The sequence below is a fragment of the Ahaetulla prasina genome, chromosome 2 (genome assembly GCF_028640845.1).
Source record: "Ahaetulla prasina isolate Xishuangbanna chromosome 2, ASM2864084v1, whole genome shotgun sequence".
Classification (NCBI taxonomy): domain Eukaryota; kingdom Metazoa; phylum Chordata; class Lepidosauria; order Squamata; family Colubridae; genus Ahaetulla; species Ahaetulla prasina.
The window spans coordinates 19,882,706-19,900,309 of record NC_080540.1 but is presented as its reverse complement, the minus strand read 5'-3'; the positions used below and the strand labels follow the sequence as shown (position 1 = coordinate 19,900,309).

General features: G+C 43.1%; 1 protein-coding gene across 1 annotated transcript; it reads right to left on the bottom strand.

The window, feature by feature from the left end:
• Positions 1-261: 261 nt before the first annotated feature.
• Positions 262-1,191, bottom strand: LOC131190405 (olfactory receptor 2V1-like). The gene has a single exon (XM_058167726.1). It carries the CDS (start codon positions 1,189-1,191, stop codon positions 262-264), a length of 930 nt encoding a protein of 309 aa, XP_058023709.1.
• Between the last annotated feature and the right edge of the window lie 16,413 nt (positions 1,192-17,604).

Genomic DNA, 17,604 nt, shown 5'->3' with positions numbered 1-17,604 from the left:
ACAAGGAATTTGTCTTGGTGCATATGCTCTCAGTGTACATAAAAGAAAAGATCATCAAGAATTCTAAGGTACAACATTTAATGATAGTCATAGGGTACAAATAAGCAATCAGGAACCACTAAGTTGAATAGCTTTGATGATTTCATAGAGGATTAGATTATTAGTAATTGCTACTCAAAACTGTTACATAATATTTTTCTCTTTTTGTTCTCTTTCAAATAACTGCATTGATTGGCTCTGATGTGGCCCTAGTTAAGTGGGCTAAGTATGTAACTTACATTTCTGAATGTGCTTTCGCAGTTCTGCTAGCACATCACGGTTCCTCAAACTATATATCAAGGGATTCAGCATGGGAGTCACAATGTCACAGAACAAAGAGGCCACCTTATCCTGTTCTGGTGTTCGGTAAGACCTGGGTCTCATATATTTAAAACTTGCTGCCCCATAGAAGAGCCCCACCACACAGAGGTGGGAGAGACATGTACCAAATGCTTTATGCCTTCCTTCCAATGATTGCATTCCCAGGACCGTCAAAAGGATAGAGATGTAGGAAGCCAGGATGATGGAAAAGGGGCCCAAGAGTAATATACTGCCAGTTAGGAACAACCAATTTTCATAGGTGGATGTTTCAGAACAAGATAATTTCAGCAGAGCTTGGATTGTGCAGAAGAACTGATTCACTCTATTAGACTTACAGAGAGGCAACTGGAGCACACAAAAAGTGTGCACGATTGAATGAAGAATCGCCCCAAACCAGACTCCACCTGACATAGTCACACATACCCTCCTGCTCATGAGAACTGGATAGTGCAACGGTTTGCAGATGGCCAGGTACCTGTCATAAGACATGACGGTCAGTAGGAGGCACTCTGCTCCTCCCATCATGATGGTGGAAAAAATCTGAGTCCCGCATCCAGCCAGTGAAATTGTATTGTCTTTTTTCCAAAAATCCATGGACATTTTGGGGACAATGCTAGAAGTCTGGCAGATGTCTATGAAAGAGAGCTGGCTGAGGAAAAAGTACATAGGGACCCTGGAATATGAACCTGTGACAATTACAAAAAAAAGGAGACAGTTTCCCAGTAAGGCAACAAAAAAAGTCAATAGGATCGCCCCAAAGAAAACTGTATGTATCACCGTGTGATTCAGAAGTCCAAGAAGAATGAATTCAGTCCACAAAGTTCTGTTCATTATTCCATTACGAGTTCCTCTGAAAACATAGCAGAAAATATTGGAATTAAAGCTAGAAAATCATGGGAGGTTGAGATGAAAAAACTAGAGCATACAAAACATTTGCTAGGCCAATTCTCAAATACAGTTCACCTGTCTGGAACCCGCACTGCATATTGGACATTAATACAATTGAACAAGTCCAGAGATATTTCACAAGAAGAGTCCTCCACTCCTGTGCTCGCAATAGAATACCTTATGCCACCAGATTTGAAATTTTGGGCTTAGACAACTTAGAACTATGCCGCCTTTGGTCTGACCTATGCGTAGTATATAAAATTATCTGGTACAATGCCCTACCTATCAATGACTACTTCAGCTTTAACCGCAACAATACATGAGCTCACAATAGATACAAAGTTAAGGTAAACTGCTCCAAGCCACAGAGTGGTCAATGCCTGGAATGCACTACCTGACTCTATAATTTCTTCCCCAAACCCCCAGAACATCATTTTTAAGCTGGTCACCATAATATTAGGAATAAAGACCTAAGCATAGTACATAAAATCATCTGCTACAATGTCCTACCAGCCAATGAATACTTCAGTTTCAACCAAAACACTACAAGACCACACAATAGATACAAACTCATGGTAAACCAATCCAGACTAGACTGCAGAAAATATGTCTTCAGTAACAGAGTGGTCAACGCCTGGAATGCACTACCTGACTCTGTGGTTTCTTCCCCAAACCCCCAAAACTTTAACCTTAGAGAGTCTACTGTTGACCTCATCCCATCCCTAAGAGGTCTGTAAGGGGCGTGCATAAGTGCACTAATGTGCCTACCGTCCCTCTCCTACTGTCCCCATTTTTTTGTTTACATTTCCTGTATTCATAATCATATTTATACTTTTATCTATTATCTGATATATGCTTGACAAATAAAATAAATAAATAAAAATTAAATCAAAGCTGGTAATAGTTGTATAAGAATCACATAGACAGACATCTGTAGAGATTCTCAGTCATCCAAGTCATGGCTGAGAATCTCTACAGATGTTTAGCTTTACAATTTGGGATAAACACCCTTTGAATGGTGTGGGAGTAGGAATGGATTTTTAGAGGGAAAAATTGCAGATTACAGGAACCAGAAGCACTGGTCAGGTGATCCTGAGGACACAGATAAACCTCCAAGTGCTTCAACAACCCTCTAAAAGGATGCAAAGGAATATAAATCCTTCCATTCCCCACCATCCACTCAGAACTAAAGAAGCTTCTTGGATGAGAAGCGAAACGGTCTTCAAAAGAAAAAACACGAATGTTGCCTCCTGAAAAAGCACCTTTGGAACACATATACAGACATACACATGAACACACATGCAAGCACATACACCTGCTGTCGGAACATCTTTGAATCCTTTGCTGAGCTAGCTTCCACTATCAAACTGTTTTTTTAAAAAAAACAAAAAACAGTTCTTCAGTATTAGGAAAAATATCCTGGCTTTAAATTCTACCCATTTCTTTAGAGAAAATTGCGGACCTGAATGGATGTCCTTACATTATTACATCTGCAGTTTCAGTCTCTGGCTGAAAAAAATGTAAGTTTGTTTTCTGGAAATGGATTTGATTTTTTTCCACACAGGACTCCAATTATTATTCTAAGCATCAAGATTGTGTCTCACATCCATACTTGCTTTCTTATCTATGCATTCAATCATCCACCTCTGTATTATGACCTTTGCCCTGCAGAAATTGGGGCTAAAGTGATATCTGATGATTTTTAGAATTCCAAATGTTCTTCACAACAACCCAATGTCAATCCCAAAGCCATTATTACCTGCTAGGTAGTACATATTATGTTCATACATGATTTTCGGGCTTTCTTCCGGTGCCTCATTGCATTCCTACAATAAAATACTTTCCACTGTCCATTAACTTCTGCTATATTGAACAAGCTATGGTTAAGTAATTGTTTTGTTTTGAAAGAATGGCTGATTAATTATTGCATCAGTCAGGCAACCGAAAAACTCACACCTCCTCCGGGATGAAAACAAATCTTCTAAGGTATCGGGCTTTGGGGACTTCATTCACTATTCCCAAGGCTTTAATCTGGGACTCACTAAAGTGAATAATTGCCCTGGAGATTTTGAGTCCAAAATGTCCATTGTTAAGCAAGGCAGTTTTGCCCCACTTTATGACCTTTTTGCCACAGATGTTAAGCAAATAACTGCAGTTGTTAAGTAAATCATGCAGTCGTTAAGTGAATCTGGCTTCAACCATTGACTTTGTTTGTCAGAAGCCGGCTAGGGTGGTGAGGTTACAAATGGTGATCACGTGACCCTAGGACATTGCACCATAGTTGCTTGTATCCTTATGATTTATATTGATATTGTTTTCTGATAAGGAAACTAGCAACTATTACTCATTAAGTGTTGTACCTTATGATTCTTGACGAATGTTTCTTTTCTTTTATGTACACTGAGAGCATATGCACCAAGACAAATTCATTGTGTGTCCAATCACACTTGGCCAATAAAAAAAAATCTATTCTATTCTATTCTATTCTATTCTATTCTATTCTATTCTATTCTATTCTAATAAATGCATTAAGCACCCAAATTTTGATCATGTGACCATGGAAATGCTGCAACAATCATATGTGTGAAAACTGGTCATGTCACCTTTTTTTCAGTGACATAACTTCGAAGAGTCACTAACTGAATGGCTATGAGTAGAGGTCTAAGTGCATACGGTAGCAAACCATCATCTTTGATGATTAGACTGGATAGGCTCGTATCTAATATTCTAGCCATTCTGACTCCAATCTGCTGCACCAACAAGTTTATTTAAAAGAGAACAGAACAGAATAACAGAGTTGGAAGGGACCTTGGAGGTCTTCTAGTCCAACCCCCTGCTTAGGCAGGAAACCCTACACCACTTCAGACAAATGGTTATCTAATCTCTTCTTAAAAATTTCCAGTGTTGGAGCATTCACAAGGTTCTGGAGGCAAGTTTTTCCACTGTTTAATTGTTCTAACGATCAGGAAATTTCTCCTTAGTTCTAGGTTGCTTCTCCTCTTGATCAGTTTCCACCTCTTCAACATTTTCTTTGGCTCAGTTTTTGTTAACTCCGATAACACATATCCGACTTTCCACAAACGTACCAGCAATGATTATGATGATTTAACTCATATAGATTTCACAGAAGACAACGTTGGAAAAGCTCTTCACAACTTAAAACCATCGCTATCTATTGGACCCGATGGACTGTGCGTATACTTCTTAAAAAAACTTTCCATTAATATAGCAGAACCCCTAAGTATTATCTTTGAAAAAGCTTTCACTACCAGTTCTCTTCTCAAACTTTGGTCACTAGCCACAGTCATCCCTATCTTCAAAAAAGGAGACCCCAGCTTAGTCGAAAACTACAGACCGATCTCCCTTTGCTGTGTCACCTGCAAAGTCATGGAATCTATCATCAACCAATCCATTACCTCATACTTAGAAACAAACAACCTACTCTCCAACAAACAATTTGGTTTCAGAAAAAAATTATCATGTAACTTACAACTTCTTCACTGCAAAAACATATGGACTTCAAATCTTGATCAAGGCAAATCAATAGATGCAATCTACATAGACTTCTGCAAAGCTTTAGACTCAGTAGTACACGATAAACTTCTCCTAAAACTAATATCCTATGGCATCTCAGGACCTCTCCACAAATGGATATCTGCTTTCCTGTCTAACAGACAACAAGTGGTCAAAATTGGCAATGCTCTATCAAATCCTGTTCCTGTCAAGAGTGGCGTTCCTCAAGGCAGCGTTCTTGGACCAACACTCTTTATACTATACATTAATGATCTTTGTGACCATATCTCAAGTAATTGTGTTCTCTTTGCTGATGATGTCAAACTATTTAACATCACAGACAATATTTCTATCATTCAAAACGACCTTGATCATCTAACCGCTTGGTCTAAAAATTGGCAACTCCAAATTTCAACCAGCAAATGCTCAGTCTTACATATAGGAAAAAAGAACCCAAAAACTAAGTACATACTAGATGGACATTACCTTACAGATGACCCCCACCCCGTTAAAGACCTTGGAGTTTTCATGTCAAATGATCTAAGTGCCAAAGCCCACTGCAATTACATAGCAAAAAAAGCTCTAAGAGTTGTAAACCTAATCTTGTGTAGTTTCTTTTCCAAGAACACCACACTATTAACCAGAGCATATAAAACATTTGCTAGACCAATTCTAGAATACAGCTCGCCTGTTTCACCACATCTCTGACATCAATACAATTGAACGTGTCCAGAAATATTTTACAAGAAGAGTTCTCCATTCCTCTGAAAACAATAGAATACCCTATCCCACCAGACTTAAAATCCTAGGCTTAGAAAACTTGGAACTCCGTCGCCTTCGACAAGACCTAAGCTTAACTCACAGAATCATCTATTGTAATGTCCTTCCGGTTAAAGACTACTTCAGCTTTAATTGCAATAATACTAGAGCAACTAATAGATTTAAACTTAATGTCAACCGCTTTAATCTAGATTGCAGAAAATATGACTTCTGTAACAGAATCATCAGTGCTTGGAATACTTTACCTGACTCTGTGGTCTCTTCCCATAATCCTAAAAGCTTTATCCAAAAACTTTCTACTATTGACCTCACCCCATTCCTAAGAGGACCATAAGGGGCGTGCATAAGCGCACAAACGTGCCTACCGTTCCTGTCCTATTGTTTTTCTTTTCTTCTTTCTATATATATGCTTATACCTCCTTATATTTACCCATATATGTTTATATACTATATAATCTTTTGTATGATTCCTACATATATTGTTGTGACAAAATAAATAAATAAATAAATAAATAAATAAATAAATAAATAAATAAATAAATAAATAAATAAATAAAGTAGTCTGTGAGCACTCCCACGCGCTCCCATTCCTGAACCGGTAGCAAAGGTAAGTGGATTTCACTGCTGCCTTAAGCTTATATTTAAAAGTTCTTTCAATAAAGATTGAAGAAACTGACCCAGTGAATGTCATAAAACTTGCTGTTCTAAAGGTTCTTAATAGTTGAAAAACATTTTTTGAAAATCCCAAAGATGATTAAGAAATTAGGCTTAATGGAACATTGTGTCCATATAGGCTACATTACAACTATGAGCTTAATTGGAATATCTCAGCTCCCAGCTGCTGTGCAAAAACCTCGGTTCCTACTGTCCACTCATGAGGAGCAGCGGTCTGGAGTATGTTGTTGTGTCTTGCCCACTCTCACCGCAGCCGGGGTCTTCTTATCTGCTTCCGAACGCTGAGGAATGTCCTAGTATGACTCCCGGCCCCAGCCCTGGCTCCATGCCCAGACAGGCTGAGGAGGAGGGGGCACCTCCCGGCCCCAGCCCTGGCTCCATGCCCAGACAGGCTGCGGAGGAGGGAGCACCTCCCGGCCCCAGCCCTGGCTCCATGCCCAGGCAAACGGAGCAACTAGACCCCTCCCCCTCCCCCACAGCGTGTGAGCCTGAGGAGGTCTATTACCAACAGCTGCCGACTGGAGTGACCCTCGCTTCAGAAGAATTGATAGGCGGTGGCGTCAGAAGGAAGGGAGGGGCAGGCCTGGATAAGTGCTGAGTCATGGAGCCACACCCCATGGCCTATATAAAGGATCTGCTTTCTGGCAGTCTCTGAGTCAGGCAAAGTCGAACATATCTTGCTGAAGTCACTTTCTGGTCTCCTGCCTGCCTTGAGGACTTTGCTAGGACTTTGGCAGAGCTGCAGAGGCACGCCTGATTCGGATTTCCCTGACCCGGCCGTCAGCGGAGGAGTGGGACACGACATACGTGTGAGCAATCTCACAATTTCTCCTTTCTCCAGAGAGGGATTTTGCCAGCCAAGGTGCACCTTCTGGCCACCAATTTCTCTGTAATGTTGTCCCCATTCCTTCAGGAATCTCTAGTTTACCAAGTCCTCACCAGAATTCTCCAGAAATAACAGTTTGGTGAGTTTTCTAGAATGCATTTCTCAGGAGAACTTTGTGTTATTTAAATGAATGGTTTGGCCCCATCCAGAGGTGGTATTCAGCAGGTTCTGACCAGTTCTGGAGAACCAGTAGCGGAAACTTTGAGTAGTTGGTAAATACCAACTGGTAAATACCACCTCTGACTGGCTCCTCCTCCATCTATTCTCTACCTCCCCAGTCCCAGCTGATCAGGAGGAAATGGTGATTTTACAGTATCCTTTCCTTGGAGTGGGGAGGGAATGGAGATTTTACAATATCCTTCCCCTGCCACACCCACCAAGCCACACCCACAGAACTGGTAGTAAAAAGTTTTGAATCCCACTACTGGCCCCATCCTAAAGTATCTATATAAAACACTCATAAATATGCATAAATGTATGCCAACTGAAAGAAACTAGCCTCTTGGGAAACATAGTAACACACTAGCTCAATTTTATTTTCATATTCCAAATAATCACCATATTTAGGAATAGGAAATAATTTTTTCAATAGATAAAAATGATGATTGATCCCATATTCGGTCACTAATTTCTTTATACTGTGGGACTTGGTCCATTAATTTCATTCACCTAAAACAGTTTTATTAATATTCCTCCTGTGTATTGATTTTTGATCTGTGCGCTGAAAGAGTTGCCCATTGTTTATGGATGCTGCATTAACTCTGTACTATCTAGACTACTCTTCTTTAATTTGGTGCTAAGGAAATGTGCTGGGTTTGCAATTCCTTAGACTTCTTAGCTGTTTTGGGAAGGCTGGTATAAATTGAAGCCCTTTGTGACTAATGTGAATAATTTCTAAATCTGGGACACTGTATTGGATTTCATGTCCATTCCACCCCTAGAAATCAAGAGCAATAGCAATAGCACTTTGACTTATATACTGCTTCACAGTGTTTTCCAGCTCTCTCTAAGCAGTCAGCCTATTGCCCCCAACAATCTGGGTCTTCATTTTACCCACCTGGGAAGGATGGAAGACTGAGTCAACGTTGAGCCTGGTGAGATTCTTTTTTTTTAAAAAATAATTTTTATTAAGCTTTTCGCCCTTAAAAACAAAATGAAGAAAAAAAACACAACAACAAAAAAACACACTCATAAAAACACATAACAAACATAGTGTTACATATTTTACAGCTTGTCGTATCGACAATGATATATATTCTCTGGTTTTTTTTTTCACTCAATCCTATACATACTTATATTGACATTGGTTAAATAGAACCAATGAGCCTGGTGAGATTCAAACTGCCAAATTGCAGTCAGCTGGCAGTCAGCAGAGTCATCTGAAAGATCAGATCTGGAACAACTGATTGGCTGTATTCTGGGAGGCTGATTCAACCGCCAACCAGCTGCTGACGCTATAGAGCACTGTACACAAGAACACAAGACTAGGCACAAGAACTATTTTTTCCCAAACGCCATCACTCTGCTAAACAAATAATTCCCTCAACACTGTTTACTAAGTCTGCACTACTACTAATCTTCTCATGGTTCCCATCACCCATCTCCTCCCACTATGACTGCATGACTGTAACTTTGTTGCTTGTATCCTTACGATTTATATTGATATTGTTTCCTGATTGCTTATTTGTACCCTATTACTATCATTAAGTGTTGTAAGTGTTGTACCTTGATGAAGGTATCTTTTCTTTTATGTACAGTGAGAGCATAGGCACCAAGACAAATTCCTTGCGTGTCCAATCACACTTGGCCAATAAAAAATTCTATTCTATTCTATTCTATTCTATTCTATTCTATTCTATTCTATTCTATTCTATTCTATTCTGTTCAATTCATTCTTCTAACATGGTTCCTCTCCTGGATCAGATGTTCCTTACAGGTGGAAGGACCCCTTTCTCCTTCCATAGAAGGAATATTTTTAATCCCACCCCATCATAGTAGATAGATTAGCAATCAGACAGACAGGTGTTTGCAGATCTGTATAGCTATAATATATTCATATTGTTATGGATGCACAACACCGTCAGACTATTTACTGAATCTGCACTACTATTAATCGTTTCATAGTTCCCATCACCAATCTCTTTCCACTTATGACTGTATGACTATAACTTGTTGCTGGCAATCCTTATGATTTATATTAATATATTGATCATCAATTGTGTTGTAAATGTTGTACCTTGATGAACGTATCTTTTCTTTTATGTACACTGAGAGCATATGCACCAAGACAAATTCCTTGTGTGTCCAATCACACTTGGCCAATAAAATTCTATTCTATTCTATTCTAAAAGTGAACATATAATGAGGATACCTGTATCTACTGCATTCATAATTGCACAAGCAAGTAGGAAAGAAACATAATTTTAAGGGGAACCAATATATGCATACTGAGGGCCGCGGTGTGGCTCAGGCTGTAAGATAGCCTATTATTAAAAACACAGCTGCCTGCAATTACTGCAGGCTCCAGTCCCACCAGGCCCAAGGTTGACACAGCCTTCCATCCTTTATAAGGTAGGTAAAATGAGGACCCAGATTGTTGGGGGGGCAATAAGTTGACTTTGTATATAAATATACAAATAGAATGAGACTATTGCCTTACACAATGTAAGCCGCCCTGAGTCCTTGGAGAAGGGCGGGATATAAATGTAAAAAAAAAAAAAGATGTTGAAATGTTTCTGCTGCTTGAATTACATTTTCATCATGGATTCTATCTTACCCACATCACTGTGATGCACTTGAAAATGGTTATAAATTCACCTAACTCATAGCCACTTAACATTTAAAAAGTATTTAGTATTTTGAAATTATTTAATACGCATTTTGAAATCTGTTTTAATCAATAATGCTCAATATTCACAGGTCCACAATAACAAGTATTAACTGACCATCCTTTGATCAGATGTAAACTGAAAATATAATTCGAAAGCTATAAGAATGTATCTTGCCTTGAAAATATTTCATAATCTACAGGTCCACTATTTTCATGGCAGAATCTTCATTTAAGTCTCCAAACACATTGACTGGCAAGTTTTTAAAAAGTTCCGTGCAACTTGGCTAAGTCTAAACCAGAAACAACACCTTCATAACATCTGATTTCCCAGTTTTTAAAATCTCCAAGGATAAATTATATCACAACTTTACCTTTGAGGCTTCCCAATGTCAGTTACGGAGAGGTTTTAGAAATGGAAAACTGAAAATGATTCTGTTTGAACAGCCTGTCATGTTCCCTACAATTTTTTACAGTCAATTCCTGCCATTTTCTACACACTCACACTTTCAAAACCCAAAGATATTTTTCTCTCTTATTTTGAAAAAAAAAAAAGTCCTATTGTGCACTTAGATATTAGATATCTAACAAAAATTTGTACTAATAATCTTCTACAAATGTTATTCTAAAGGTTAAGACTGAAAGTGGGAGGCAAAATGCTGCCTGCTTGTTTTATTAAGTTACCTTTTTATATTATAACATTTTATCAATTCTGGGTTGTTGTTTTTTTAATCTTTCTGGATTTTATGCAGTTCATTTCCATTTTTTATTTGTATATCAAATTTGGAAGTCCCCCATCTCACTCACACTCTGGTTGGTGCACAGATAAAACATAAAAACCATATTACATTTCAGCAGGATGCAGCTAGAGCAAGTGATTAGTAATGTTTAAAAATTAAAAAGGCAGTGGGATAGTCTTCAGGCTGCAAACCAGCCACATAACTTCACATTCCTCTGTGAGTCCCAAGGGAGTTGAACCAGGTCTTCAGACACTTCCGGAGTCCTCCTCATCTCTGAGGACTTGGAAGCAAATTAGCACCCAATGCAGCTTCAACAGCAGAGGTGTTGCATGTGCCATCCTCGGGGCACCCAAAATTGCTTGCGTGACCACATTCTATAGCAGCTGAAACTTCTGGATACTTTTCAAAGGTAGCCCCATCGGTGGTGGGTTTCAAAAATTTTCGCTACCGGTTCAGTGGGCGTGGCTAGGTGGGGGGGTCATGTGAGTGAGTGGGCATGGCCAACTTGATATCACTCATGCCCACTCAGTCACATGACCCCCCATCACCTAGTCACACCCGCAGGAAAAGGTAGGAATTTTTTGGGAATTTCCACCTATCTAACCCCGCCGTCCCTTCTCCAGTTATCCCCGTTTCCCCTCCTTTAGCAGCCCCGGCCCTAGCCCCGCTTCCTCCCCCACCACCGCCTCTTTGTTTTGGCTGCTTACCTTCCATGGCAGCTGGTCCAGAGTCTGGAAGGCACACTGACCAGAGTTTTTGGTGGCCCTCAGCCAGCCGATGCTGCTGGAAAGCGGTTGGCAAAGAAGCCGCAGGCCGCTGGCTGCCAAAAAGTACCGGAGGTTGCAGAAAAAGCACTGCATCCCTGCAATGTTCTTCGCACATGCGCATCCCATTGGACTTGCAAGGCAATGGAATGCGCATGCACGAAGAAAATGGCGGCAATGAACATGGTGGGCAGGGCAAGCGAGCAGCAACTAAGGGACCAGTTCAGTGGCATGGCCAGTCAGCCATCATTACTGGTTCAGCGACCTTGGCCAAATTTCTACCAATGGTTTGCACGAACCAGTGTGAACCGGCTGAATATCACCTCTGAGCTCCATGTAAAGTGCATTGCAATACAGTTAGTCCTTGACTTCAACGGTTCATTTAGTGACCATTCAAAGTCACAACAGCACTGAACAAAGTGACTTATGACTGTTTCTCACAGTTATAACAGTTGCGGTATCCCCACGGTCACATGATCAAAATTCAGATGCTTGGCAATGGGTTCATATTTTTGACGCTTGTAGTGTCCCAAGGTCGTGTGATCCCCTTTTGTGACCTTCTGACAAGCAAAGTCAATGGGGAAGGCAGATTCACTTAACAACTGCATTGCTAACTTAATAACTTCAGTGATTCACTTAACAACTGTGGCAAGAAAGGTCGTAAAATGGGGCAAAGCTTACTTAACAAATGTCTCACTTAGCAACAGAGATGTAGGGTTCAATTGTGGTCCTAAGTCAAAGACTACCTATAGTTCAGATATGGCCATAGGACTGGAGAATAACTTATTTGGGTGCCTTACAATTCTAAGCATGTTTGCTTTTTAATTTCATTTACCGGTAATTAAGTATTCCTGGATAATTATGGAACTCAGGAGCAATCAGGAACATTCTATTAAACCAGAAGCATGTGAATGTTTCTGTAACATGTTTGTGGATTAGCCTCTTATGAAACCTATAAGGCTCAATGTCTATGGAGTCCCAAAGGTGCTTTTTCAAGAGGCAACTGGATTTTTTGGTTTTTCTTTGAAGACCTTTCACTTCTCATCCAAGAAAGCTTCTTCAGGTCTGAAGCTCCTCAGCTCGTAAGGTTCAATTTCTATCTGCTGTAGCAAAGGGTCACAATGAGTAATAGTATGTATGTATGTACAGTTTGGAAGTGTGGTATCTTTTTGTAGAAGGAGGTGGCTTTCTGAATGTGAGACCTCAAATCTGCACCTAGTTTTGTGGCAGCCCCTTTGAACCCTCTGGAGATCATTGGGCACTGTACATGCTCCTCTAGGCTAAATGGTGACCTAAAGTCTGCATTCTGAAAGGCAAAAGAAAAATTACCGTATATACTCGAGTATAAGCCGATCCGAATATAAGCCGAGGCACCTAATTTTACCACAAAAACTGGGAAAAACTATTGACTCGAGTATAAGCCGAGGGTGGGAAATGAGGCAGCTACTGGTCAATGTAAAAAATAAAGATAGAGCCAAGTAAAATAACATGAATATTTATTTGAACGAAAAACAATAAAAGTGCAAAAGGGGGAAGGAGGATTCCCAGCTTTAGAAAATTTAGAACTACGCCGCCTTTGGTATGACCTGAGCATAGCTCATAAAATTATCTGCTACAATGTACTTCCTATCAATGACTACTTCAGCTTCAACCACAACAATACACGAGAACACAATAGATTCAAACTTAAAAGTGAACCTCTCCAATCTAGATTGCAGAAAATGTGACTTCAGTAACAGAGTTGTTAATGCCTGGAATGTGCTACCTGACTCTGGTCTCTTCCCAAAATCCCCAAAGCCTTAACCAAAGACTATCTAGTATTGACCTCACCCCATTCCTAAGAGGTCTGTAAGGCGTGCATAAGAGCACCAGCGTGCCTACCGTCCCTGTCCTAATGTTCCCTTTAGTTGTATTCCTTTTATGTATTCAATTCATGCTTATATTTATATAATTATTTAATATGTATTTGACAAAATAAAATGAATGAATGAATGAATAGAATAGAATAGAATAGAATTTTTATTGGCTAAGTGTGATTGGACACACAAGGAATGAATGAATGAATGAATGAGTGAGTGAGTTACTTCAACAACATTGTCTCACAGAAATTGACAATACAACTGCAAGCATGAAAATGAGTCCTCCTTTAGCTTCCAAGGGACCAGGGTGCCTCTGAAGGTCAGTGCTCTAAGCACTAAGAACCCAGCACAAATCTAAGCCTGTATGCACACCAATAGTGAAAATACCCTGCACAGTGTCTCTTGGCAGAAGGTTAATTTTCATAGACGTTGGGGTGGCTCTTTTTTTTTTTTTTGGCAGGGCAATAAGGATCTCTAATATCATTAAACCCAAGTGTGAGGAAAAAGACAGCAGCTAAAATGTTAAGGCCAGTTGTGTGACCTTCTCCAATACAGTTGGCCTGGCTGTTTGCCAAAACTTAAAACACCCTCCATCCCCCTCCTGCTAAAGCTTCTTTCTTAAAACAATTGTGGTCTTTGCCTTCATGTCGCTCAACCTTTCACCTGCCAGGTTCCTAGCCCTTCACCCTTGACCCACTGCTGTGTTTGCTTAGCATTGTGCCAATCGACTTTAGAAGTCTGTGTGTGTGTGTGTGTGTGTGAGAGAGAGAGAGAGAGAGAGGGAGGGAGGGAGGGAGTGCAAAAGGGGGAAGGAGGATTCCCAGCTCTAAACAAAGGGAAATCCCGGAATGCCAGCGCGAAAGGCGGTGCTCGCGTTCCTCCTCCCTTGCTCAAAAGCCCCAATAACCTTCACCAGCAAGGCAGACCCCCACGGGAAGGAAGGGGACGGGCTGACTCACCGAGCATCTGGCTGAAGAGCAGCTGCTCCAGGTCGCCCAGCACGGTGAAGCACGGAGGGAGAAGAAAGAATGAAAGAAGGGGAGGAACGGCCCCTCCTTTCTCTCTCTCTCTCTTCCAGCGCTGCCGAACAGAAGGGGACTAGGGCGCGCACACACACGCCCAGCTTCTGAAGCACGGAGGGAGAAGAAAGAATGAAAGAAGGGGAGGAACGGCCCCTCCTTTCTCTCTCTCTCTCTCTTCCAGCGCCACGGAACAGAAGGGGACTAGGGCGCGCACACACACGCCCAGCTTCTGAAGCACGGAGGGAGAAGAAAGAATGAAAGAAGGGGAGGAACGGCCCCTCCTTTCTCTCTCTCTCTTCCAACGGGAAAACGCTCTTTCGCTTGCGGGGGAGAGGAGGGAGGGAGGGAGGGAGGTTGGCTTGCTTATTCAACCCTTCCCGGCTAGCCATCCAGCCCTTCCCAGGAGAAGGCGAGGAGTTTTGGGCGAGCGACCTTTTTGCTAGAAAGCGGCAGCTGCTGCCCCAACACCACCAGTTGGGGCGGGAGCCGGCTGAGCCGCAGTAACTCCCGCCAGGCCATGCATTGGCGCGGGGAAGCCCTGGCGGTGCAGTCCTTCTCGGCTGAGGGAGGTTTCCCCGACCCCCGAACTCGCCGCGAGCCACCCAAAGGCCAGAAGAAAGGTCATTCCATCGAGTAATGGGCGAAGGCTCCTTCCTCTCCTGCCTTACCCATGCTGTGCGAGCCCGGCTGGGCTGCAACCCCGCCGCCGCCGCTCCTTCCTCAGCCTGCCGGGGCTCGCGCTCTAGCAGCCGCCAAGCTCAGGCCGGACTCGGCAGCTCCCCATCAGCACTCGCCGCAGCGCGGTCGGGCAGGAGGTCGGGCTCGCTCCGTGGCGGTGGCGGCGGCGGCGGAGGCGCCACCGCCACAGAGCGAGCCCGACCTCCTGCCCGAATCGCGCCGTGCAGTGCTGATGGGGAGCTGCCTTACCCATGCTGTGCGAGCCCGGCTGGGCTGCAACCCGCCGCCGCCGCTCCTTCCTCAGCCTCCGGGGCTCGCGCTCTAGCAGCCGCCAAGCTCAGGCGGACTCGGCAGCTCCCCATCAGCACTCGCCGCAGCGCGATTCGGGCAGGAGGAGTCGGGCTCGCTCCGTGGTGGTGGCGGCGGCGGCGGCGGCGGCGCCACCGCCACAGAGCGAGCCCGACCTCCTGCCCGAATCGCGCCGTGCAGTGCTGATGGGGAGCTGCCGAGTCCGCCTGAGCTTGGCGGCTGCTAGAGCGCGAGCCCGGAGGCTGAGGAAGGCGGCGGCGGGGTTGCAGCCCAGCCGGGCTCGCACAGCATGGGTAAGGCGGGAGAGGAAGGAGCCTTCGCTCCATTACTCCGATGGAATGACCTTTTCTTCTGGCCTTTGGGGTGGCTCTCGCGGCGGCGGGCTCGCGCGGTCGGGGGAACCCTCCCTCCCTCCGCCGAGAAGGCTGGCGGCTCCCCTGCCCAGCCCTCTCACTGCACCACCAGGGCTTCCCCGCGCCAATGCACAGTCCGCCAAGTTTGCGCCGTCCGCCCACCAGACACGGGAATGGGGGCCGGCCTGGGGGCGACAAATCCCGCGAGACCTCGGCGGGCCCGCTCCCCGTCCCTCCCATGGGAGTCCGTTCGGTACCCCCTCCTGTGCGGGGTTCCCGAAGACGTAGACTCGAGTATAAGCCGAGGGGACGTTTTTCAGCACAAAAAACGTGCTGAAAAACTCGGCTTATACTCGAGTATATACGGTATGTTAACATTATGTTAAATGTTAGCTGTTGTCTAACATTCAATTCAGCCGGTCAGGATTGAACTCCTGGCAATGAGCAGAGTTAGCCTGCAAATACTGCATTCCAGCCACTGCACCACCACAGCTCTTCTTAGAGCAGTTACGGTACAGAAGTTACAATTGGTACAAATGCATTTGCTTAGCTGCTCACATGAACTAAAGATCAATATCTCACGACAACCATTGTGAAAGATCTGGGCTATCTGCCAGGGGCTTTCTAAGCTTCATTTCAAATGTCGAGGTTAACTTTTAAAGCCATAAATGACTTAGGGCCTCATTATCTGCTTCTCCTGTAACAAAGCTTTTTCACAAGGAAGCTCCTTCTGAAGATGCCTGCTTATGGAATGACTCTGTCTCCACCTCTTATGCTATGTCTTATGCTAGGCCCCAGTTTGTGTGAGTTGGAAGAAAAGTTTCCAATGCCAGCCATCTCCTTGAGTACAGGTTCCCCACAGGGCTGTGTCTTGAGTCCACCACTGTTCACCCTGATGACCCGTGACCTCTGTGGCAAATCTGCTATGAATCATATTGTGAAGTATGTGGATGACACGGCAGCGGTGGGTCTTATCTGGCATGACAGTGAAGATGCTTATTGGGAAGAGGTGAAGGCTCTGGTGGACTGGTGCAATAAAAGTAACCTGGTTCTAAATGTTAATAAAACAAAGGAGCGGGCACGATGCGAACTGGTTGTAAAGGTAAGTAGAACCCACCCCTGTAGCATGGTTACCCTAGTAAGTGATGGAAGAGAAACAACTAACCATATATATACACACACACACACACACACACACACACACACACACACGTATATATGCATGTATACATATATGTATATATACATATATGGTGTGTGAGTGAGACCTCATTGAAACGTCGCCAAGATACTCTCAACCTTACATGGGAAAAGACCCGAAAATGCCAAGACCTACATACCTATACCCGTGAAAACCTACGAAAACAAATATATATATATATAATATAAATCAATATTTTTATCATCAAAAGCAAAATTCCATCCATCCATCCATCCCTTCATATTACCGCAATGCCTTCAATAATGAATGAAAATACTGAGCTATTTTCTCATTACAGAACTCTTCATCAAAGGTAATATTAAATTGGTACAAAATGCGGCCGCGCGGGGGATAGAGGGAGCATCTCGTAGCTCCCATGTAACACCTCTCCTGTGCAGGCTGCATTGGTTGCCGGTGGTCTTCCGGGTGCGATTCAAGGTTTTGGTCATCACCTTTAAAGCGCTCCATGGCATGGGACCGGGATATTTACGGGACTGCCTGCTGCCGCCAGTAGCCTCCCATCGACCGGTGCGCTCTCACAGGGAGGGCCTCCTTAGGGTGCCGTCGGCCAAACAATGTCAGCTGGCGGCCCCCAGGGGAAGAAAAGAGCAAATAAATAAATAAATAAATTAGAGCAAAGGCAGGGTTTCTCTTACTGCACATTACCCCCCAATAAGTGATTCTGATAGTATTTTTTTTAAAAAAAACTTCATTTCCGTGGAAGGGATCCTGATGTTCAGAGTTGCTTT

Bases quoted from the DNA above. Each gene is read 5' to 3' on its own strand.
- LOC131190405 (XM_058167726.1), bottom strand. From the start codon at position 1,191: ATGAACAGAACTTTGTGGACTGAATTCATTCTTCTTGGACTTCTGAAT.